The sequence below is a fragment of the Monodon monoceros genome, unplaced genomic scaffold (genome assembly GCF_005190385.1).
Source record: "Monodon monoceros isolate NGI ecotype Baffin Bay Population unplaced genomic scaffold, NGI_Narwhal_1 Super_Scaffold_5, whole genome shotgun sequence".
NCBI lineage: Eukaryota > Metazoa > Chordata > Mammalia > Artiodactyla > Monodontidae > Monodon > Monodon monoceros.
In genome coordinates, this window is record NW_021703782.1 from 58,522,434 (window position 1) to 58,547,984 (window position 25,551).

Genomic DNA, 25,551 nt, shown 5'->3' on the forward strand with positions numbered 1-25,551 from the left:
TAAGGATCACCAAATTCTTAGAAATATGTACTTAGCTCCAAAAGATTTCTCTTGCCTTTTTAAAAAAGTCTTTGGGCCATATCAGAGTAAAACAAACAATAACCACAATTTTAAAAATCAGATTATTTTTCCCTATTTGTTCTTACAGGCCATTAGTATTCTTTTAAAACTTGCTCCCTGAGAGATCCCAGACTATGTCAAATAAAGAAATTAGGAGTGAGATTGAAGTTCCTCTCAGTAAAAAAAAAAATCTGTATTAGCTTTATCACTTTTTATATCACTATATAACCCTAATATTAAAGTCAACAGGGTAAAATCAACTACTAAGGAATATAGTTCTGAGAATACTTGGGGATAAATTTAGTATCTATATAAAATTGATATTATAGTCAAGGATTTAACTGATGGTGCCGAAAAAACAAATGTAATATTATTTTAAGGGGAAATATTTTGTTTTAATTTGTACCACCCCGCTTACTTAGTAAAGTAGATTATCAACTACTGATTTATTGCTTTTAATATGATGAAACACCAGATTTGACAGCTAAATTAGCAATAGGATACAAGTACATTTTTATCTTTAATCATTTTTGTAGAGTAGGACATGTACATATCCATATAAAAAGACTGTAGCAGATGCCTCCTAGAATCAACCAGTTCTTGTAAACATTGCATTTGTGCAGATTTTCATACTTTGATTCCAAAATTGAGAACAATAAGATTAAAGGCAAATTTAGTAGCTAAAAAAACCAAAATAATGTCCAGTTTGACTTCTTGCAACATGTGGTACCACTCCTCTCTTCAGAAAAAAAAACAAAACAAAAAAACCTAGCAGCACATGAAAAAAATTTTACAAAACGTTTCAGTACTCTTTGTTTTCCCTCCCATCAAAAACCGAACAAAAATAAAGTGCAGCACCCATAAAAGTGTCAAGAAAATAGCCAAGTTCTTCCTTTCTTGTAACAAAATAGCACTTGGCTTCAGCAGTCTTAACCAAATTATACAGTGTCCATCATTTTGGGTTCATCATCATCTTTATGTACCACTGAGTTTAAACTGCAGAGAGCTGTATTGATAGAATACTGAAGATAATCTGGATTCTGAAAAGAAAAAAGAATGAATAAATGATAATCAGTTTTATGCCAGTATATGCAGTTGCATTTTCAGTTTTGCATTCTCTATTTCTCTGCAGTATAGCAGAACAGGAAAAAAGATGGACTTGGAAGTCAGACTTGGGTTGAAACCCAAGAAGATAAAGAAAAAAATTAAATAGATTATTACCACTTAATCCAAAGAGATGTGATAAAGAGAGAATGATGTATGTGAAAAATAGAAATGTAATAAACACTACCTTTTTCCTCTAACAAAACTATAATTTTAATTATTTAATCATATAAGACTATATCTTCCATATGATTATATGTACATAGCTATTGATAATTTAAAAGATAAATATGGCTTTAAGCCAGCAATGTATTATATGTATTATGAAGATTACTAATTATAACAGTAAATACTAAAATTACAAAAACACTTGAATAAGGAAAAAATATATTTACTAAGTAAATATTATAGCTATCTTCAGAGTCTATTTTGGTTTCTCAAAGGTTAAAACAAACCCAAGTGAGAAATGGTTAATCTTTTGAAAGGTACTTAGACTCGTATTTAAAAAGTTGAAAACAAAACAACAGTTTAATTTAGGTTTTGTTTATTTTTTAAACAGCAGAACTCAAAAATATTCTAATTTGTTCATTTCTAAAACTAGGAACAGAAAACTTTATTCAATAAATGCAAAAATAAACCCATTATTATTAAAGCATCATGAATAGAGACATAAGCCCTTAAGACCTAGGACTTTAGGAAATTCTTCCCCAAGAATTCAGTTTTATCAGTTGTTCTGAATATCTGCTCATACTTAGAGTTTTATTATGTATCACCTACTTTCATCTGTTTATTTTATTTAATAAACATCAATGAGGAAAACAGTCCACACGGGGCATAGATATCTTAAACCTCCCCATACCAAAGGGAGGCAGGGTTTTCAAAAGGTCTCCTTAATAAAGTACAATACTTTGTGATTCTTTTATTGTAAAAATCAAAAAGTAAGCCAGAAGCTAGTTGGATTATTCTCAATCAGGTTTTTATGAAGGAAGTGGCACAAATAACTGAGGCCTGAAACACTAAAATAACTTTGGACCTCAGTTCTAACCCTACCTCTTCCACTTAGTATAATGCCATCCTCAAAGAGAAAATAATCCATCAAAATTTAATAACATTAAAAGCTAGTATACAGGATAAGCCTAAGGTAACTGTTACTTATATCTCTGTCCAAGAGGCCTTGGTTTAGTTCTCTCAAAGCTAATGATAATGGTATTTGGCTTATTTCACGAGACTGCTGTCAATTAAAAAAAAGAGATTAAAAGCTGAAGTGTTATCCAAATTTAAGTTTTATAAAAAATTATTAATAATCTTGTTACATTATCCCATTCTCCAAAGAAACAGAGTGCTAAGATCTTTTCTGACCATCCAGGCCCAATTCCAAAGGCCTTCAGAACAGAGCTTACAGTTTCTATTAAGACTAGGCTCCAGATTTTCATGGAGAATTTTGAGTATTAGAACTGGCTAAAGAGATTCTCTAGAATTCATCTACCCACCTCCTTAAGAACTGAAGACATCATCATGAGGAGACTTAAAAAAACAAAAAGCAATCAATATACCTAACCTAATGTACACTTAAATTCCACTGATTACCCTATATTCTCATAACATACTCAACACATTTCTTGTCCCAGAGACCAGTTCCTCCCAAGAGCACACAACTGAGTGTCTTGTCCTATTTCTAGCATATGATTCAACAATATTCTATGATGTAGGTCAGTGGTCCCCAACCTTTTTGGCACCAGGGACCGGTTTTGTGAAAGACAATTTTTCCACTGGCCTGGGGTAGGGATGGGGGGTATGGTTCAGGCGGTAATACAAGCAATGGGGAGCAGCAGATGAAGCTTCGCTTGCCCGCCGCTCACCTCCTGCTGTGCGGCCCGGTTCCTAACAGGCCACGGACTGGTACCAGTCAACGGCCCGGGAGTTGAGGACCCCTGATGTAGGAGAATGAATGAGCAATGGAGTAGAACAGAAATCCAGGATTAGCATATTAGCTCCATCACTTACTGTATTGACTTCAGGTAGATTACTTAACCTCCAGGAGGTACAGTTTATTCATCCATAAAATGAATGAAAATGTGTCACAGCATTTTTGAGAAGATTAAATGAGACACCATGTAAAAGTGTTTTGCAGTTTATAAACTGATATAATAAAAATGGGATGTTATTGTTATGGTTAAGCTCTTCTTCCAAATCTCCTCTCAGTTGACAACTTAGTCCCTCAGGTTGTCTCTCATCTTATCCTATCTATCATCTTATCCTTCTCTCAAATAACAGTGTTTCTGTGGATCTAGCTGAAATCTTATCTTTTCCCTCTTACGTTTAGAATCAACAACATCCTTCAAAAGTCTTTTCCTCTGCATTCATTATGTAACACCTTAGTTTTAGGAGGTTTATAGGTTGAACTTACAGAGACTTAGTCATAAAATTCCTTTGGAAAGACTGCGTCCCTATGGGCTATTTCTCACAGAACTGAAGAGAAAATTTTCATTTTATTTAAATAGCATTAAGAGGTAATGTGTAGGACAAATTGAGAGAGAATACTGCTTACATGTCTAATTAAGGGTTAACATTACTAATTATTTAAAAATCGGACCTTAATTATTTCTATCCTTGAAAATAATATTTTTGGCTGAGTTGAATGTGATCAATTGCTTTCCTTAAATTGTCCCTTTGGCCTACAATACATATAACCAGAATAGTGAAATTATAGATACATAAGGTCAAGATATTGAAAATCTCAATTTCTACCACTCTTGAGATTTAAAAATAAATACAGGGTTCTCCTCACATTGCCTTTTTTTTTTTTTTTTTTTTGCGGTATGGGGGCCTCTCACTGTTGTGGCCTCTCCCGTTGCGGAGCACAGGCTCCAGACACGCAGGCTCAGTGGCCATGGCTCACGGGCCCAGCCGCTCCGCGGCATGTGGGATCTTCCCGGACCGGGGCACAAACCCGTGTCCCCTGCATCGGCAGGTGGACTCTCAGCCACTGCACCACCAGGGAAGCCCCACACTGCCTTTTGAGTGAGACTTCCCTTTCACTGTGTAGGCAACAGGCTAAACTGGCTAACGCTGTTCCTAAAATCTTAGGTCCTGAGAGAAAATGAGAGATGACTGGTTCAATTTAAATGCTACTAGAACCAAAATGGGCAGTAACTTTTAATAACTTAAAACAGTAATCCTAAGTAGAATCAGGCAGACCTGTGGTCCAACCTCCTCTTTGACATAAATTCTTTCACACTAGTGACATGGTTTTAGCTTATTCTAATAGCAGATTTCCAAGGGGCTCAAAGAGTTGGCCAATATTACCATAAAGAACAGCTTAGCATAAGTTACATTAATTTGTAGTAAAATGTTACATCTGGTAGGCAGCACCAACATTCAAAAAGATAATACTACTAAACTCATGCAACAGATCTTGGTTGCTACTTGGACATAGCTTTGAAGCTAATTCATCTCAATAAATTCTTAACAGTATAGTTCTACTTAGAATGAGATGTTCCTCGGGAGCCATCTTGAGAAGTTTATGATTGAGATGATCAATAGGTAACACTTGCCCTTAAGAATGCTTAGGTGGTCCTCATCCCTTCTGTATTTAAAGGAGTGGAATTTGGTATCTCTCTAAATACCTAAGAGATGAACAAGATTTAATGCCAAAACATGGCATGAGATGAAACTCAAGAGTTATCTTTTGAGGCAAGAATATTTAAAATGACCACACATATATAATGTATAAGAAGAAAGAGAAGTCCAAAAGAACAAAAATTATGTAAACTAATATATTTATAAAATAAATATTTACTTTTCCAACTTACCTGTGGTAAGGATTCTAATAAACCTATAGATCCAACACCAGAATGGGGAACATTATTCTGAACTGTCATAGGTTGGAAACTTGGTGATTGAGAATAAAGTCTTACTCTTGACTTGAAAGCTTCAAGTTCATTTTTGAATGCTTCAAAATAACCTTCTTCCTCTGCCTAGAAAATACAAAATATAAAGACTGTGTTTTTCAAGACTTCCAGACCACAGAGTAAACTCTAGCAAGCATATATTAGGCCTGAAGTGGAAGAAGTAAAGATGAGGTGAATAGTTTCAACGTAGAAACCACCAAGATCTCTGTCAGATTTCTGAAAACTGCCTGTTTTATATGAATATTAAAGATTGGTTTGTTCCATTTCCCTCTGCTTCAGCAAAATAAAACAAACTAATAAGAAACAACCCGTCTTTACACATACACACTAATAAAATGAAAGAAGGTAGGCTTCCTCTGTATTTCTCTTGATATATCTATATTCTTGACAGGATCCAAAATAGTCCTCATTTAACCTCTCATGTTCTCCTCTCCCCTTCCCACTGCCAAGCAACAGCCAAGGGATATTCTTTAAACCTTCTAATTCTCTACCAATTAATGAGGGAACACTATTATTGTTATTAGTAATTCTCTGACCCTAAAATCCCTATTTGTAAAAGCCATGAAAGCCAATTAAACTCAACATTCAACTTCGTTATGAAAATACCTTTATGTTTTAGTTAAGGAAGTACCTTCTTTTCAAGATTATGGAAAGAAAAAAGTACGATGAGTTATGTTGAGGGAAGGGAATTCTCTCTCCCAAGGTGTATATAATATAAAGCAAAATTCTTAATGCAAAACATCCTTTTGGCAGTAGCCTCCAATTATAAACGTTTCCTTTGCAGATTAAAAAATGACACAGAGCACATCCTACACAATAGATCACAGAATTTAAGTTCAAGTGGTGGAAGAGATTTTGTCGAAGTCTCATTCCTGAATATCAATGGGCCCATTCGTCTGCAGTGCGATTTTTTTCTTTAATGTAGTTTACGTTGTGTAACTGGATTAAAACCTATGGATTAGTTACTAGCATCAATATCTATACAAATAATGCAGACAGTGTTCTGTGCTGCCATTCTATCTTTTTAAGAATTTAGGAATCATTTCTTTAATTATATCATAGCATTTCACTTTAGTCAATATACGGTACTCGTGTAGACACATGCAATGTTAGCCTTCATATCCAAAAGTAGTCCTTCTGAAATGGTTATGTAGCAAACCATTAAAGGAATCAAGTGACACAACTGCTGACCTTACTTCATGCCTAAGGCCTAGGGATTTAGATCTAGAGAGACTTGATTGATTTTTGTTTTATTAAGCAATCTATGGGTCACTTGCTCAGTTTCTCTATGCTAATTTCCTCATTTGTAAAAAAGAAATAAAAATCCTCATAACATTTTATAAGGATTTAATGAGTTAATCCATGTAAAGTGCCTAGAATAATACCTGGCACAAAGCAAGCACCTCATGAAAGTTATTCCTTAATTTAAAAGAAATTATTAAGAGCACAATGTTAAGATCTAAGACTGCATAGCTGTTCAGTTCTATTTTGTCAAAGTAAATTTCAAAGGATACATATAGTTTGACTATGTTCCATTATCTTACTAAGCACTAGTTCAAACATATCCATTAATGTAAGATGAAAAAGAAAGTATGATTTTTTTTTTTAATGCCTACGTGTCAAGTGAAAATTTAGAATAGTCATCAGAAGCCTAACTAAAATACCAACTCAATCGTTTACTCATTAAGGGCTTCCCTGGTGGTGTAGTGGTTAAGAATCTGCCAGCCAATGCAAGGGACACGGGTTCGAGCCCTGGTCTGGGAAGATCCCACATGCCGTGGAGCAACTAAGCCTGGGTGCCACAACTACTGAGCCTGCGTGCTGCAGCTACTGAAGCCTGTGCACCTAGAGCCTGTACTCTGCAACAAGAGAAGCCACCACAATGAGAAGCCCGCGCACCACAATGAAGAGTAGCCCCTGCTCACTGCGACTAGAGAAAGCCCGCGCGTGGCGATGAAGACCCAACACAGCCAATAATAAATAAATAAATAAGTTTATTTTTTTAAAAAATTGTTTACTCATTAAAACTACTGTCTTGGGAAAATTTTGTATTTTAACAGTAGAAGTAGAAGGTAGGACTGCTGCCATACTACTTTTTTTTTATTTTAAAAACACAATGTTTTTCTCTATAGAAGGAAATATGTTGACTGTAGTATATGAAAAAGAAAATGGAAATGACTTATACTTCTACGACCCAGGTATAATCAAAATTAAACTTTTGGTATATTTCCTTCTAACTTCTAATTGTGTATGCTAAAATGTATCATATATGCAAAAAAGAGCATGTAAAATATTTACGTACAATTTATTGGGCAAAAATCCCACTATGTACCCACAAAAATTAGGAAATAGATCATTACTAGTATCTTAGAGATGAGTTTCAAAGAGCATTCCATCTCTCTCTGAGGTTACCATTATTGTAACTTGTCCTAATCACTCCTTTGCCTCTTCAGTTTTACTGCGTAAAATTTATGTATCGTCAACAATATATTCAGTTCTGCTTGTTTTTGAACTTTATAAAAAATATAAAATTTAAAAAATGATACCAGATATATCATTCTAAGACTTGTTTTTTGCTTTCTTGTCTTTTTATCCATGCCAATGCTGATTAGTATATTACCAAATGAATATACCACAATTTATTCATTCTACTGTTAACAGACATTTGGGTTGTTCCCAGACTTTTTGCTATTATGAACAATTCTATTAAGCACATACATGAGTGTCTCTAGGGCAGCAGTTCTCAAACTTTATAGTCGCAGGACTCCCTCATACTCTTGAAAATTATTGAGGAACCTAAAGAGTTCCTGTTTATGTGGGCTATATCTATCAATACTTATGTGTTAGAAATTAAAACTGAGGAATTAAATATATATTAACTGAAATATAATAACAAACTCATTACATGTTAACATTTATAACATACTTTTTTAAAAAAAACTATTTTCAAAACAAACAATTTAGTGAGAAGTCTGGCTTAACAGAAGATAGCTGTATTCACACATCTGCTTCTGTATCAATCTATGCTGTACACTGATGAGAGAATGAGAGTGAAAATGGCAAATAACATCTTAGTATTATTATGAAAATAGTTTTGACTCAGGACTAATGGAAAGGGTCTTGAAAACCCTCAAGTGTCCCTGGACCACATGTTGAGACGTTTTTCTCTAGGGTATATACCTAGGAGAATTTCTCGCTGTAAGCACTTGTCTTGTTCAACTTTACAAGGAAATTTTCCAAAGAGGTTATACCAATTTATACTCCTAGAGTCAGTGCATGTGAATTCTTATTGCTCTACTTCTTGTACAACTTTTAAATTATAGTAATAATTTAAATTAGTAAATTTAGTGAGTGTGAAATGTTATTTAATCTTTCTAGACATACCTATTTTTCTTTAATATAGCTGACTTCATCCTGTATATATAAACATGTATCACTTCTTTTGACTTTATAGCAAAGCATTTTCTCAGGTTAAACATTTTTCATAAATATAATTTTGATGGCTGCATAATATTCTGTGTACTACAGATTTTTTTTTAACCATTCCTCTAATTTTCCTGAATACATACATTCATGTGAATGGCTCTCAATTTCACATACATGCTGTATAGTATAGCTTCTTATATAGCTCCTTTAAATCTATATTAGCATGAAAACAACAATGTAATTTTTCTTTTCCTTATAAAATCTACAGAATTTAGCCTGTGGCATCCTGATTGGATGGCTTCCATTGATGTGTATGGACAAAAGAGGTCTCAGCTAAAACCTAACCTTCCCATTTAACAATACCAAATAGCTACTTACTTTGGCTTTCTGGAAAAATAAGCGAAAACATCCTCTTGGATCCACATTACAGTTTTTGGCCATTTCCATAATAAACTGCATTACAACTGCTTGATGTGCTATTTGTTCCATCAGAGCCCCTTTCTGAAAGTAACAGATTAAAATTATAAGAAATATATTTAATATTGTGATTACTATTTGGATTTTTAAAATATGATTTTTAAATAGGTTAAAAAAGAAAAAGGTTTATAGTATCAATACATGGGAACAAGAGAGGTGAGGGGGCAGGCAGGCAGGGAAAGCACATTGGAAACAAGTTTCCCTATGCTAACTGAAATAACTAAAAAAAATTCCAACAGTAAGCTCAAGTAGATGTGAAAACAAAACAAAATTATAATTTCATTTAATGACCTTCCTACTTTCATTTAAAGTAACGGAAAAAACAAAAAAGTAAATCAGAATTCCACTAATGTTCCCAGAAATTCAAGTTTCACATGATACCTGTTCAGCTTCTAGATGAAAACACCATAAAATAAGATATTTAGCAGTTTCTTCACATACAAGGTATGGATGGTCAGACAAAAATCTCTGACTATCATCCCATCGACTTAACATACCTGTAAAAAAAAGAATTAAACCATGAATGTCAAATACTTTCCTCTTGTAAGCAAAGAAATGGTATTTTAAAATGATTCTCTTTAAAGACAACTCACATTACCATAGCAGTATGTTATTGGAATACATACTGGATATTGGAATACCCAGCATATTGGAAATAGCTTTCAAAATTCATAGCAAACTTTATTTCAAATAATGTCAGGCTAAAGTAGGGTGACTGGTTTAAAGCCGTAAGTTCTACATCTGGGGAATGCCCGAAGTCCCAGGCAAATAGAGACTCCTGGTCATTCTAGGCTAAAGTAAGTACAGATAATTTCAGGAGATTCAATATTATTTATTCAGAGAATACAAATTTTTCTGTTAGAAAGATGCATAAGAAAGCAAAACCTCAAGAAACTACACTGAGCAAACAAAGACTTAATAAAAGATTCAGAAAAACTACATTTCTTCTAATTTATTAAAATATGTCTAAGATAATATGGTAAAATGTCAACAGCATGGGAAACCAATCCAGTAAGTGTTATAATAGTAAATATACTTTAACTATTTTAGTCATGTTAACCATTTAGTCATGATGACTGTTTATACATAGAAAACAAATTTTTTTAAAAATTAGTTAAGCATATTTGAAAATAGCTGCCATTTTGCTTCAGAATACCAAACCAGTCCAAATACTACTAAAGGTGTACTGTCATCTTTACCCAAATTAGTTAAGAAATTTGGTCAAAAAGTTGATACCACCCAAGTAATTAACAGAACCAGCAAAGTGTTGAGCTTTATTTAGACTCATCCAACCAAGAAAGTTACTGAGTCATCATGGAAATTTTATAAGGCTATCTCAATAGTTTGGCAATAAATCTTTCCTCTAGACACAAAATGAACTTCTGAAGTTCCACATCAGAACACAAGTAAAAACAAAACTGAGGACAAATGTCTTACTGAGAAATACACAGCAACACATGGAAATTAATTAAAAATAATGATTTTTTCCTCATTTAAAAAATTGGAAAAAAGCATTTTAGCATTTTCTCATAAAGAGTTTTACAAGCTTTAGAGAGTTACTTCCCCAACACTTTGGATACAGTGACTAAGGTCATTTTAAATTCTGAGAAACAATGATTATTTAAGTTACTTTAAACTACTTCTCAAATTATATAAAGAATCTAATTAATAATTTCTGTGGGTCAGATCTAAAGAAAGCATAATTCTATTTCTTATACCTGAAGCCATAAAATAAATCCTATAAAGCAATTTTGCCTTAGCTTTGTTACACTTCTGAAGAGGGAATATTTTCAACTCTATCAACCATTCAGAGAGATCACTGTTTCTCCCTTTACTTCTCCATGGGCAGCATTGTGACTTACTCAGGCACCAAATTCCTACCCATTCTGGTTTCTTTTGCAGGAAAGATATATACGAAAGGGTTAGTGACACTTGTAGGGGCCGTGAAGAAGGGTGTCACTAAACGTTAAAGGTTTTAAACTATCTACTTAATAACTGAGACAAAATTAACACTTGAGGATGACCATAGCTTTTCTTTACCTGAAAAATAATTGTCAATACTTGATTTCAAAAATGCATACTAAATTATTATGAAATTGAGAAGTTACGTTACAAGTAGTCCATTAAGACCTCTGTGGGAAGAGTGTGGAATTTTATGAACAAAATATATCAAGAGAATCAATGGCTTAGTGGAACAGAACATACCACAAAGTACACATATTACTTTGGAATTTATAAAGAAACTAAAAATCAAATGGAGAGTAACACAATCTAACATGATGACTCTAGGACTAAACTGCCTAGGTTCAAGTATTGGCCTTACCACACCTTGGGCAAGTTCTGTTATACCTCTATGCCTGCATTTCCCCATGTGTAAAAGAGGGCTAAAAACAGCATCTAACTCATAGGATTTTTGTGAGGACTAAAGGAGTTAATACATATAAAGCACTTAAAACAGTACCGGACAGAAAGTAAACACCTGATAAATACTAGGTATTATTAACACAATATGAACAATTCATTCATTCATTCATCCATCAAATATTAAGCTAATCCTTTTTTTTTTTTTGCGGTATGCGGGCCTCTCACTGTTGTGGCCTCTCCTGTTGCGGAGCACAGGCTCCAGACGCGCAGGCTCAGTGGCCATGGCTCACGTGCCTAGCTGCTCCACAGCATGTGGGATCTTCCCGGACCAGGGCACGAACCCGTGTCCCCTGCATCAGCAGGCGGACTCTCAACCACTGCGCCACCAGGGAAGCCCTAAGCTAATCTTTTGGTTAAGGATAATCTAGTCATTTAAACTAGCCAACCAACTTCTCTGAATGTTTGAAAAACCTTACTTTGACAAATTAAAATATATTAATTATGTATCTTCACCCATATATTTTTTTCTGGTGAATGTCTAAATCCCAATCCACCCTTTAGCTCTCAATATTCCATCTGATTCCTAAAATGGTCCCCAAATACACTTCATTATTTATTTCCCTTTCCTTTTTGCATTATACTGATAGAATGATAGATTTCAATCCTTTGAATTATACTAAGTATCTTAATTTGTCAATATACCAAAAACCTCCCAACTAGGTTGTGAATTTCTTAATGAATGATATATGACCTGTTTTTCAATATATCCTGAGCTCCAGATCTCCTGTATTCCCAATCACCTACCACCAGACAGCTACTTCTACCTACATGCCTGCACATAAACTCATCTTATTTGAAAATGAACCCATTCTTCTCTCCCTGCCCATCTACATTGCTTCCTAGGTTCCATGTCACCCAATCAGGTATTTCAGAGATTCTTCTGACATTTCCATTCCTCCCACATCAAACTTATCACTAAGTCCTGTGGTTATGCTATTGCAATCTGTTAATATGGTGAATCACATTAATGAGTCTTCTAATGTTAAGCTATCCTTGAATTCTTAGGATAAACTCTTTAAAAATATTTCTTTTTCAGATTATAAAAATAAAGTATATTCATTGTGAAGAATTTGAAAAATCCAGAAAATAAAAACCACCTGCAATGCTTACAAGAGATAATCAATGTTAACATTCTGATGTATTTCCCTCTGGCTTATTTTTTAATGACTTTTAGAGAAACAAAATTAGAATCATATCATATATATTAATTTCCTACTCATTTCACTTCACATTCTAAGAGTACTTTTATTAATGTTTTTCAAAAATAGGATACTGATGTTTTTTTGAAAAGCAATATGTAAGTGATTACATTGAAGAGACTGAATATCCACCTACAGCACAACTGATTCTAACATAGTATCTATGCAAATATTTACAGCTTTTAACAAAATCTCCAGTGGCAACATCCCACACAGATTCAAAGAAATGCTGAATCACAGCTAACTTTGGTTGGAAGTGAACAGATGATGTGCCATGAAAAACTGTTAGATCACCAAAAATCAGCTCTGATCATCATAAAGACAGTGATGTCAAAGATGCATATGACTTTGAAGAAAACTGTTCTGTGAAATTTAAAAGAAAACAGACTTTATTTCTAAATTGGTATTTTATATTTATAAAACATGAATTAACTAAATTAATAAGTAAACATAAATATGGGGGAAAAAATTAATACTTCACAATATTCCATAACATGGTTGTACCATTAATCATTAGGTGGTAAATTCCATCTAATTACAAGGGGTAATAAAAGCAATATAAGAAAGACAGTCAAAAAATATCAAAAGATACCATAAGGGAAAGTTAGGAGGAAGTCTGAAGAATATAGGTACGCATGAGACCACAAAGTAGTACAGTGTCAAGCCTTTGCAGCCCTTCACAACCTCCCATGTTCTAGGCCCATATCTTCCAAGAGTCTGGAATGCAAACCAAGTTTCGAAAGCCTCCAGCTAGAAGCTCTAATCACAGCTGCTATTCCAAATGTGTTTACTTCAAAGGATTATATGAATGTAGTCATTATTCTGACAAATGCCTTTTTTTCCTTTATTACAACAAGCACACAACTCCAGAAACATCTGCTTCCACCCAGGTGGGACAATTATTAAACTTTCACTGTCTTGCCTCAGGTCTCTCCATCAACTCTGTGCCATAATTTAGTCCCCAGAGACTTTGGCTATCTCATCATCCCACATGACTGCAAACTGGTCTACTGCACTCTGATGGAACTTGGTGAGCAAGAAGGAGCAGGTATCCCATTTGTCTCGGTACGATACAAACAAACATGCCAGAAAGTGGGAAATAAAAACACAGGAAAATTTTGGGAGCCTATACTACCTTAGTAACATTTCTGGGGATCCAATGGGCTGTGGCAAGTAGGATATCTTGCCCAAAGCGAAAAGTCAAGTGTATTTCCACTAAGAAACAGGAACAATGTGAATCTGGGAATGGCTATCAGGTCTGGTTGGCTTTGAAGACAGTAAGGCTCTGGTTAGTATTAAAGGATGAGACATGGAAGCCCACTCATGCAATGGCAAAACAACTGTTTATTAGTCACATATTTCCTCAGCCATCTGATTGTTTGTACAATATTTTATAAACTAAGGAGTCATGGTGGTAGATTTGAGATTATGCAGAGATTCAACAGCATGGGATCTCTTCATCAAGGGTATTCCAGGTTAGCCACTGAATACCTAATTTACCAGAAGCAGAAACCAGTGCTGAAACCTCAATATTGAAGAGGCCAGCCAACCATCAAGCTGGAAGGACCAGCCAACCATCAAGTAATAGGTCGATAATCTTGGTCCCGTTTCATTTTGGAGGGACCAGTGGTTCCTCACTTGAACAAGACCATTTGAGATCTGGTATTGCCCTCCCTCTTTGCCATGCTTCTACCAGTAATGCATCTGTGGTCTTATTAAATGAGATGTTCCCCATACCACATTATTTCTTGACCCCAAAACTCAATTTACAGCAAAAGAAATGAAGACAACAGGCTCATGAAATTCACTGGTCTTATGAACATTACTACACAGAAGCAGTAGGTTTTATAAGATAGTGAAATGTTTTATTGAAGACCCACATAATTATAGTGCCAGGTGGGTTACTACACCTAGTGAGGTAGGGATATTTTCCCAAATAAAATTCCTTCTGACCACAGCACTCAGTTTATAGCAAAAGTGAGGGAACTATTTTACATGCACTAGGTTTCCCATGGCTCCAAAGCAACTGGCCTACAGAATGCGAGCTGTGTGAAAGCACCTTGAGGGATGCTATTTCTACCAGATGCATCATGCTCTGAAAGAGTAATCAGTACATGGTACTCCTTTTCCTACAGAACACGCAGGCCTGGGAAGTAAGGGCTGTAGGTGGGAGCTGCAACTCACATTATCACAACTAAGATTCATTTACAAAATTTTTGCTTTTTATTCTTATAATTCAGGGCTCCGCTTATTTAAAGATTTTAATATCTACCCAAGGGATGACTGTATATCCATTTTTTCTATTATAAATAATACTGGAATGATAATATTTGCAAAAATAAACTTCGCTTACTTCTTCAGACACTATTCTTGAATTAAACAGAATACGTAACTTATTTCACTTTTTAAAAATAAAAAGTATGAGGGCTTCCCTGGTGGCGCAGTGGTTAAGAATCTGCCTGCCAATGCAGGGGACACAGGTTCATGCCCTAGTCCAGGAAGATCCCACATGCCATGGAGCAACTAAGCCCGTGTACCACAACTACTGAACCTGTGCTCTAGAGCCCGCGAGCCACAACTACTGAAGACCATGCACCTAGAGCCCATGCTCCTCAACAAGAGAAGCCACTGCAATGAGAAGCCCGCACACCGCAACGAAGAGTAGCCCCCGCTCACCACAACTAGAGAAAGCCCGCGCGCAGCAACGAAGACCCAACATAGCCAAAAATAAATAAAATAAATAAATTTATTTAAAAACAAAAAGTATGAGAAAAATGAATAAATTTTATGAATAAACTTTATGAAATAATTCTATGAATGAACTGCAAAAAAAGGAAAAAATCTAAAGTAGTATCCGTTGTACTGACATAAGGATGAATGAAATTCTAAATACTTTGGGAGAGAAACACCAATAGGAAAAAGGTCTCAAAATGTCATTTAAAAAGCTTATTAACATACTCCAAATAAAAACTATGTTTACTAAATTGACACATATATACTTCCCAGTAGCATTTTCACTCCAGCAGTATTGTCACTGCTTATAATTCTTAGAACATAGCATACTGTTTCCCGACTCTGTCTTTGGACAAGCTGTTGCCTTGCCTCCCTTATCTACATGGAGAACTCTTACATGTTCCTTATAATCTAACTCAGACGTTATCTCCTCTGGGAAGCCTTCACTAAAATCAACCCCCATCCCACTGCTTTTCCCCAATAGAGAAAACTATTTTTCACTTCTTTGTATATGTATTTCTATTACTTATTATTTATTATAAATTATATTCTATTACTTATTATTTATCTGAATAACACTTGAAGGATCTACATAAATTGTATAGCATCATATCCAAAACCTGAAAAAAATGAATGCTAATCTTACAACCATAAAATAATCAGATACAAAGGAAGCAAAGATGAAAAAAGACAAAAGCAAAGACTAGTTGGGAAATGGAAAGAAATCTAGGTAGTAAAAAAGACCATGTTTTTAGAGGGTAGGAATATATAATAATAGATTGAATTTTGCTTTTCTTCACAATTCAGTTTACTCTGTCACTATTTTTTTACGACCAAAAAAAGTCTAAAACAAGAGCTATACAACTGTGCCAGAAGCAGCTATGCAACTGGAGTTTGTCACTTGTCTTCTTTTTGGTCCCCATTTTATAAATCCACCTTTTGTACACATATTTATGGTACCAAACATTACAAAAGAAGGAAACTCAAGTAGTAGACTTACCAAAATGTCTGATTTTCTGCTCATGTTTCTGCATAAATGATTTTGATTTATCTTCATCTTCTGTTTCTTTTCTTTTATCCTGATTAATAAAACTCTAAGAAAAAAATTTTGAAGTTAAAATCAGATTTTATATTCTAATTGGATTTTCTTTCTCACTATTGAATGCCTAGCAATCCTTCTTATACACACTATAAAAAGGTGATGTAGTAAACTCATATTACATCATTAAATTCATCTGTAAAACTCTATTAAAAATTAAAATTTTCTTGGGCTTCCCTGGTGGCGCAGTGGTTGAGAGTCCGCCTGCCGATGTAGGGGACACGGGTTCGTGCCCCGGTCCGGGAAGATCCCACATGCCACGGAGCGGCTGGGCCCATGAGCCATGGCCGCTGAGTCTGCACATCCAGAGCCTATGCTCCGCAGTGGGAGAGGCCACAACACTGAGAGGCCCACGTACCGCAAAAAAAAAAAAAAAAAAATTAAAATTTTCTTGTAATGAAGTTTCATTAGTCTTATTTAAAGTGATATATATGTAGAAAATTATACAATTATTTTAGAAATCAACAGAGAAAAACAAATTAATTAACCTTTCTGTAAAACTGAATTTCCCTATCAAAGGCAGGTACAGAAAGATCCTTTACATGCATAATTTATGTTTTGCATTATTCATTTCCATTAAATATTTGCAGCCCTACTGTCATCTTTGGAGTTCTTGCTGGAAACAAACTCAGAAATTCAAAGCATATAGAGTATATTTACAACAAAATTTTTGATAAGACATAAACCTAAAACAGACCTTTGCTGTAAACTTTTTTTAGGAGAGGCTAAACAGTTCGATTCTGAAATCAAGTACAAATTTCTATTAAGGAAGTGCTTCTTTTCAGTTAAATAAGTGATAAAACAGCTGAAGATGAAGTTTTTATCTGGCCAGAAAAACTGGCAGAACAATTTCTCAGAACATTATGTGATCACGTTTAAACCTTGAGATCATCACTGCCAAAAATGAAAATTGAAAACTAGCTCTCTGACAGTTTACAATCAGGAAACACACAAGTTTATATATTTCAAAATAAAAGCATTTTTTTCCTTTATATATTCTCCATCTAGACCAGCACTGTCCAATAGAAATATAATCCAAGCCACAAATGTAATTTAAAGTTTCCTATCAGCCACGTTAAAAAGCAAAAGAAACAGATGAAATTAATAACATATCTATTTAACCCAACATATCCAACATATTATCATTTCAACATGTAAGCAACACAAAAAAATTATTAATGGAATATTTTACTTTTTTTGATACTAAGCCATCAGAATCTGGCGTGTATTTTACACTTACAGCACATCTCAATTCGGACTAGCCACATTTCAAGTGCTCAATGGCACATGTGGCTAGTGGCTATCAAGTTGGACAGCGCAGACCTAGACCAGTCCTCTCAAGTCTCAAGCTCCCAGACAAAATCAATGTACGATTTTGAGCAAATGACTGGAACATAAAGAGAGTCCTAATTAATTTGTGGTATAAATGTAAGCTATGTTAGAATCCAACTTTTAAAAAAAACAATTAAAAGAAGAGACAAAAATATTTTCTTTGTGACCACTGTGTTAACAGAAGAGACATTAACTTTATAAACAAAGAAACACTGTTTTGACAATTCCCTCTGGAATAAAAAAATTATTTTAAATAGTTTTGGGGTATAAATGCAAACCAGAAATAAAGTAATACTTAAGATGACACATCCCTTAGAACAACATATACAGAGACAGCGAATCATTCAGTGAAAGAATTATTCTGTTGAGGGGAAAGAAAAATATATAAATTAGTACAATCACAGAAAAAGTCTAGAAGGATATGACTCACTGTTATCAGTGGTCATCTCCGGGAAATGGAAATGAAGGAAGCCTTTCAATTCTACTTTACAGGTTTACGTTTTTGTTTTTTACAAGAAGCATGTTGTACTCTTACAATTTATCTCCATTAAAGAAAGAAGTACTGATAGGGCTAGTGGTACTAGACATTTACCTGTGTGTATTACTTATTGCTGTAGCAGGACTAGAGCTAGTCCAGGGGAAGGAAATTAAAGGTGCTTGGGGGGGAGTGTTGAGAGTGGATGCCAGAGCAGAAACAAGTAGTGTTACACACTACATGTAGAGAATAATGACGGTTAAAGATAAACTGAATGCGGACTTAGACAAGAATGAGCAGTCCATACCTAAGTCTTGAGAGTTAAGTTTAGTACAAATAGAAAGAGTACTACTTTAGACATTAGATGAAAATGACTTTATTTCATTGCCCACTTCTTTTTCAGATACAAAAGTCAAAGAATAAGGCCTATATATGTAATCCAGTGAGAAACAGAAGACCGCTCTTAACAAACTAACTTGGCAAAAGTATTTTACTACTCCTTTCAGCAATAATGCTTGTAACACTAAGACCAGATTACTGTCTGAGGTTTACTAAATACATACTGGTAAATGACAGTGAGAGACTTTGTTTTATTTGATAAAACCAGTAACTATACATTAGTGTTACAAAATTGAAAGCAAGCTGATAAGCATAGCAACATCAGAAAGCACTGGTAACATCTGAGCTTTACCACATACCAGGCCCCATGCTATCTGCTTTTAAGATGTTACCTTATTTAGTTTTCATACCCACTCTTTATAGTTGATGAAACTGAGCCTTAGAGAAGTGACTTGCCCAAGGTCACAAAGCCAGCTTGTGAAAAGTTGAGATTTGAGGCAGTCTGACTCCAGAACCCATGCTTATATTCAGTGTGCTATGCTGTAGCCACATAATTGGATTAAGGACTACCCACATTAGACACTACTGGGGATAACACATTTCTGTAACAATCACTTTTCCTAAACTGTCAACACTGAATACTGTTTATAAGATTCTGTTGCTTTGTTAACAGATATGCACAACTGGTTTGTACAAACACTTCAGTCTTTCCTTCTTTCATTATGGTCCAATAAAAGAGAGTACCTTATTAAAAACATCCTTGCTAATGGCATCCATGTTCCACAGACACATTCTCTCTCTTTGTACTAGAGCCTCTTCTTTCTGCCGCCATTCTTCTTCCCGTTGCCTCAGTTCTGATACTGCTGTTTGTGCTTTGGCATGTTCCTGATCCAAGGACTCAGAGTTATGCAGTGCTAAGCTACCAAGTTTCTGCTGAGCTTCAGCGAGATTCCATTTGCACGCCACAGAGCTCTTCACAAACTCTTTCTGCTTTTGGCAAGCCATTTCAATTCCATGGCTATACATCTGGATTAAAAAACAAAACAGTATTTTTAAGAAATGAAGAAGGCAACAGAACAGGTATGTTTATGTAGCACAGTTCAAATTTCTATCAGTCATGGATTTCTGTACAATGTTTTTGGTACACAGGTATTCAGCCTTCTGTGTTTGCAGTTAAGAGTTTTATATTATAGACCTTGTTTCATCAACTAGACTCTAAGCTTTGTTGTTAATTTGTGCCTCTCCCCTGACAACTAACAGCAACAAAAAGCCTGGCAACTAGCACAGTGTCCTGCATACAGCGGGGCCTCAACAAACATTTGATTTATAGTCTTCATAATCCTGAAACAGAATAATGAGAACAAAAGCTTAAATCTAGTTCATCATCTTATCACTCAACATGCTGAAAAGCAGACCTTTATAGAGCTTTGCTTTGCAAGTTCTTCACTCAAAGGACCTTTTATTTAGAAGTAATCACTTCTTGGTTTCTATTTTCTTTCTGTGTTACCCCAATCCTTGGTAATCTGAGTTGTTATTATTGGAAATTTCTATTTAAAACTGACTACATCAGATAGATAACCTTTAACTTAATCCTAATCAAAACAGACAAAGTTGTTTAAAAAAAAAAAAGTCACTGGTCCACCCTAGTGACTCTTTTTTTTTAAGATCTTTACTGAAGTATAATTGCTTTACAATGGTGTGTTAGTTTCTGCTTTATAACAAAGTGAATCAGCTATACATATACATATGTCCCCATATCTCTTCCCTCTTGCGTCTCCCTCCCTCCCATCCCTCTAGGTGGTCACAAAGCACTGAGCTGATCTCCCTGTGCTATGCAGCTGCTTCCCACTAGCTATCTATTTTACGTTTGGTACTGTATATATGTCCATGCCACTCTCTTACTTTGTCCCAGCTTACCCTTCCCCCTCCCCGTATCCTCAAGTCCATTCTCTAGTAGGTCTGTGTCTTTATTCCCATCTTGCCCCTAGGTTCTTCATGACCATTTTTTTTTTTTAAGATTCCATATATATGTGTTAGCATACGGTATTTGTTTTTCTCTTTCTGACTTACTTTACTCTGTATGACAGACTCTAGGTCCATCTACCTCACTACAAATAACTCAATTTCATTTCTTTTTATGGCTGAGTAATATTCCATTGTATATATGTGCCACATCTTCTTTATCCATTCATCTGCTGATGGACACTTAGGTTGCTTCCATGTCCTGGCTATTGTAAATACAGCTGCAATGACCATTTTGGTACATGACTCTTTTTGAATTATAGTTTTCTCAGGGTATACGCCCAGTAGTGGGATTGCTGGGTTGTATGGTAGTTCTATTTTTAGTTTTTTAAGGAACCTCCATACTGTTCTCCATAGTGGCTGTATCAATTTACATTCCCACCAACAGTGCAAGAGTGTTCCCTTTTCTCCACACCCTCTCCAGCATTTATTGTTTGTAGATTTTTTGATGATGGCCATTCTGACCGGTGTGAGATGATATCTCATTGTAGTTTTGATTTGCATTTCTCTAATGATTAATGATGTTGAGCATTCTTTCACGTGTTTGTTGGCAATCTGTATCTCTTCTTTGGAGAAATGTCTATTTAGGTCTTCTGCCCATTTTTGGATTGGGTTGTTTGTTTTTTTGATATTGAGCTGCATGAGCGGCTTGTAAATTTTGGAGATTAATCCTTTGTCAGTTGCTTCATTTGCAAATATTTTCTCCCATTCTGAGGGTTGTCTTTTCGTCTTGTTTATGGTTTCCTTTGCTGTGCAAAAGCTTCTAAGTTTCATTAGGTGGTGACTCTGTTCTACTAAGAATCAACAGTAATTAGTTTTAACATTTATTTTAAAAATTTTTTTAAATAAACGTATTTTATTTATTTATTTTTGGCTGCACTGGGTCTTTGTTGCTGCACGCAGGCTTTCTCTAGTTGCGGCAAGCGGGGGCTACTCTTCGTTGTGGTGCGCGGGCTTCTCATCACGGTGGCTTCTCTTATTGCAGAGCACGGGCTCTGGGTACACAGGATTCAGTAGTTGTGGCACACGGGCTTAGGTGCTCCGCGGCATGTGGGAATCTTCCCAGACCAGGGATCGAACCTGTGTCCCCTGCACTGGCAGGTGGATTCTTAACCACTGTGCCAGCAGGGAAGCCCACTTTTAACGTTTATTGAACCACCACGTGTAAAGCATCGTGACGGATGTTTAATTCCTTATATTCCTCAGTTCTATCAAACAAAAGCTAAAGGCACATTCTTTATGATTTCTTAGCCAAAATGTAGATCAATTTCAAACTAGGTATTCAGAATAATTTTACTCCAATCTACTCCCTTATCTGCATCACTATTCAAGCCCTTGTAATTTCACACTTTAATTATATAAATACACTCTTTCTCATTTCAAGCCATTCTCTACTCTTCTAGACTTGGAGTGATTTCTCCAAGAAACAAATATGATAATTCTACTCATTCTTAGAGTCTTGGGATAAAGCGCAAACTCTGTGGCATGGCATGGTCCCTCATGATCTCACTTCCTATTATCTCTCTAGACTCAGTCCTAGTCACTCTTCTACTTGTTTGCTTATTCTTTACATCCCCTTCCCACCCCTCCACCCCATTCAATGTGACAACTCCCCCATCCCTAAACCTCCTATCTCCATCCCAGATTCCAGCATCATGTCCCTTCCCTCTTACCCTGTCCCTCTCCACCCAAGTTATGCATATTTCTAAAGTGGTGTTTTCACACAATACTGTGCTTATTTGTTTAACTATCAGCTTCTTGAGGGGCTAGAATGCAATAAATCTCAGATGAATAAACGACTCGACTTCTTGGAATAGACTAGTGGTGGTTAGGAATTCTAAGGCAAGTAGCATGCAAGGCTTCTTTTTTAGCTAAGTCTTCAGGCAAACTTAGATTTCTATTGGAGGGAATGTGGACACTTGCTATTCAGATGTTTTACTTGTTTGGCAGGTTTGGAGCCCAGATACCACTTGGTCCTAACCAACCAAGTAAGGTATTTATTTTTACTTTTTGCTACCTTAGAATAGGGTTAAGAATAACTGCAGACTAGCTATGCTTAAAAAGGGACTAGGAAGAGGAGAAAAATGAAGCTATAAAATTTATTTTGTAAGAAAAGTCAAAGAAATACTAAGAAAGGTAAGGACAAATGGAAATATCTTGCATTGTCAAATTATGCGGGAGCAAATTCTCAAATCACCTCTCAAATCAAACACAGAAATCTTATTTCTAAATTCTAAAAATGATTTATGTTTATATCCTTCTGCACAGATTACACAGACTATGTTTGGGCATTTGAGTAAACTATCCAACATGTATTGAGATGACTGATCATATTTTAATAAACAAAGATTTGAAAAAAGAACTGTTAGCATTAAGGTCTACTAACGTAACTTTACATAAAAAAAATTCCCAAACAGGATCTCTAAGTTCCAAACTGCATTTAACTGGATCTCAGAACTATACATCACATATGACATTAATATAGCTAGTTTCCTTATATTTGGTAAAATTACACCAAGGCTGTTTTTATAAAGATTATAAAATGTTTATATACTGAATTAAATATTTTATTCTTTCCAAATATTCCAAAAGAAAAACTTAAGTTCTAAAACTTAAATCCAGCAAGACAAGTAAGTAGGTTTGTTATAAACACATGAACTAATTTAGGATTAGAAATCATTTTGCAAATCTTAGTACCATTCAAAGTTAGTTTCAGCCAAATAAAATTTTACGTTACATCACAGGATGGGCAGTACAGTAGGTGGGAAAAAACACTGTACTAGGTGTCAGAAGTGGATTCTACTTTTAATTCTGCCACTGCCTAGCTACATGGCCTCAGGGAAATCACTTTTAATGTAGGATTTAAGCCTAATCATTTCTAAAATTCCTTTCAGCTAAATAAGCTTATAAATTAATATACAGCTATTTTTAAATTTCAGTTTCTCTTAGGTTACTCTTTAGATTCAACCACAATGCAGTGAAATTCTTGAGACCTTTCTATCCTCTCTATACTCCTTCAAAACTGACAATGGCAGCTGCTGTTCATTCTTTTTCTATCTCTGTAACACATTCATTATGTGCTTATATAACACATTTTGTATATAAAGATGACGCCAGTGATCCATAATTAGTGGGTGACTACCAACCTATCAACTCTCATTCTGTCCTCCTAAAAAAATGTCTTGCACTTTCCCAGTGACTAGCTGGCCGAAGTACAGTCTGTGGTTATGAAACAGCATTTTTCTCTGTGCAGCCAACCAACCCTGTGAGCTGGGCATAGGCTCGATGACCCTACACTTATTGGCAAACAACTTAAATCACTCATTTTCATTAACAGCTAGCAAGATGAGTCTAGAGAAAAACTGTTTTAATTCAGTTAAGCCCTGGGGGACCCCATTTTGCAAGAAGCCTAGAAGGCAAATACCTATAATCCATTTCATTGAACATATTAGTGTTTAGTCCGTGATCCTGAAATATACTTCGAAAACACTCAGGTTAGGAGAAAAACCGGGACAAGGTGATATGAGTACCTAAGCACTCCCTAAGATACGACCAGGAAAATCCTAAGTGGCAGTATATCACATTTGGATAAGTTTCAGAGGAAAGAAGGCTGGGCTGAAAACCACAAGTAGCGGCAGGAATCTGAGGAAGAAGTCTGAAGGAAAAGGCAAAAGTGTGCCTATGCCTATATATTTTTACTGAAGAATGGTGTGAAGCAAAACTAAAATCAGAAACGTAAGGGGAAAATGGTCACGCGAATGGGCGAGATTTATGCCAGCATCAATAGCAAGGTTTACAGAATTTGCTCAGATGTCAAAAGTCAGTGATATAAACTGGATCTGAAATCTTTATGTCAGGAGCTCAGTGAATTATTGAAATACAACCATTCACTGTTCCCATCAACTGTGCACAAATATTAGTGCCTTCAAAAGAATAAAGTGCTCGGATAAGAGCAGGCACAAGAGGACAAAGGGTCAGTGTTATAGAGTGAGCTGTCCCAAATCTGGGTACCGTCAGAAGAGGGGTGGAGGGGAGAAACTTCTTCCAAGGGTGAGGAATTAGCCAAGGTGAAAAGGTGTGCGTGGAGGTGAAAGTTGGGGCTATATGGCCAGACCCTCTTCGAAGACCTCAGTAGATGCTACAAAGTGATGGGATGGCTTCAGGCTCCCGACGCCCGAGGTTGGGGGTCGGGGTCGGGGGAAGGGGGAGGTGGGGGCTCAGAACAGGGCACAGAAGAGGGTCGCAGAGACAGAGGGCTCTGGGGGCCTGGTGACGGCACCTCTCCATCCCCCCGCAGAACACGGGCCCCTTCTCACCTGGGTGCCGCCTCCGGGCAGCTGCGGGTAGCGAGGAGAACCGGGGGACACGTCCAAGTCACTCTCTTCCTCAGCCTCACCTTCTGCCCGAGGGAGGCTCCAAGGTCCTGGCGGCGGCCACGGCTGCTCCATGTCCGGCTGCCCCCGGCCCTACAATCCCCACTGCCAACAGACTTCCCGTGAGCGGAACCTACTGCGCGGATGCAGCCGCCCCAGCCGGCTGGGGCCGTTACCCAGAATCCCTCTGCCGGCCGCGACGCCGACGCACGCCCGGCGCCAGCCTGTGCCGCGCCACCGGCGGACGGTGGAAAAAGACGTACTTCACTTGTTACATCACTTCCGGATAGGAAGGCGTGGTCGAGGGAGGTACGTCCCGGATCCTGGGAGGTGGCCGAGGGTCTGGAATGGTTTCTTGTTTAAAACTAGTTTTTGTGAAGCCTTTCAGCGCTGCAAGTTTACCCTCAACGGCGCTGAGGGTCATGTAGTATTAAATACTTGTTGTCTGGAGTTTCCTACTCAGTAAACGGTGGGTCCTAGGGGCCGGGAGGTGTTGGGACCAAGTGTTGTCCTCCACTGCGTATTGTGTAAAAACTGCAGTTCATTCCTGTACTCGTTACTGATATGTAAACCAGTT

General features: G+C 36.2%; 1 protein-coding gene across 2 annotated transcripts; it reads right to left on the reverse strand.

The window, feature by feature from the left end:
• Positions 1-490: 490 nt before the first annotated feature.
• On the reverse strand, positions 491-25,230 carry CDC37L1 (cell division cycle 37 like 1). Of its 2 annotated transcripts, XM_029203791.1 has the most exons (7): positions 24,918-25,230; positions 19,324-19,605; positions 16,335-16,428; positions 9,360-9,475; positions 8,880-9,002; positions 4,977-5,141; positions 491-1,100 (listed from the first exon to the last, which is right to left on the reverse strand). In XM_029203791.1, the coding sequence occupies exons 1-7, from the start codon at positions 25,047-25,049 to the stop codon at positions 999-1,001; spliced, it is 1,014 nt and encodes a 337-aa protein (XP_029059624.1). In that variant the 5' UTR covers positions 25,050-25,230; the 3' UTR covers positions 491-998. The 2 variants fall into 2 exon arrangements, with proteins under 2 accessions (XP_029059624.1, XP_029059623.1); XM_029203790.1 differs by lacking the exon at positions 491-1,100 and having other exon boundaries at positions 1,609-5,141; positions 24,918-25,151.
• Positions 25,231-25,551: the final 321 nt, after the last annotated feature.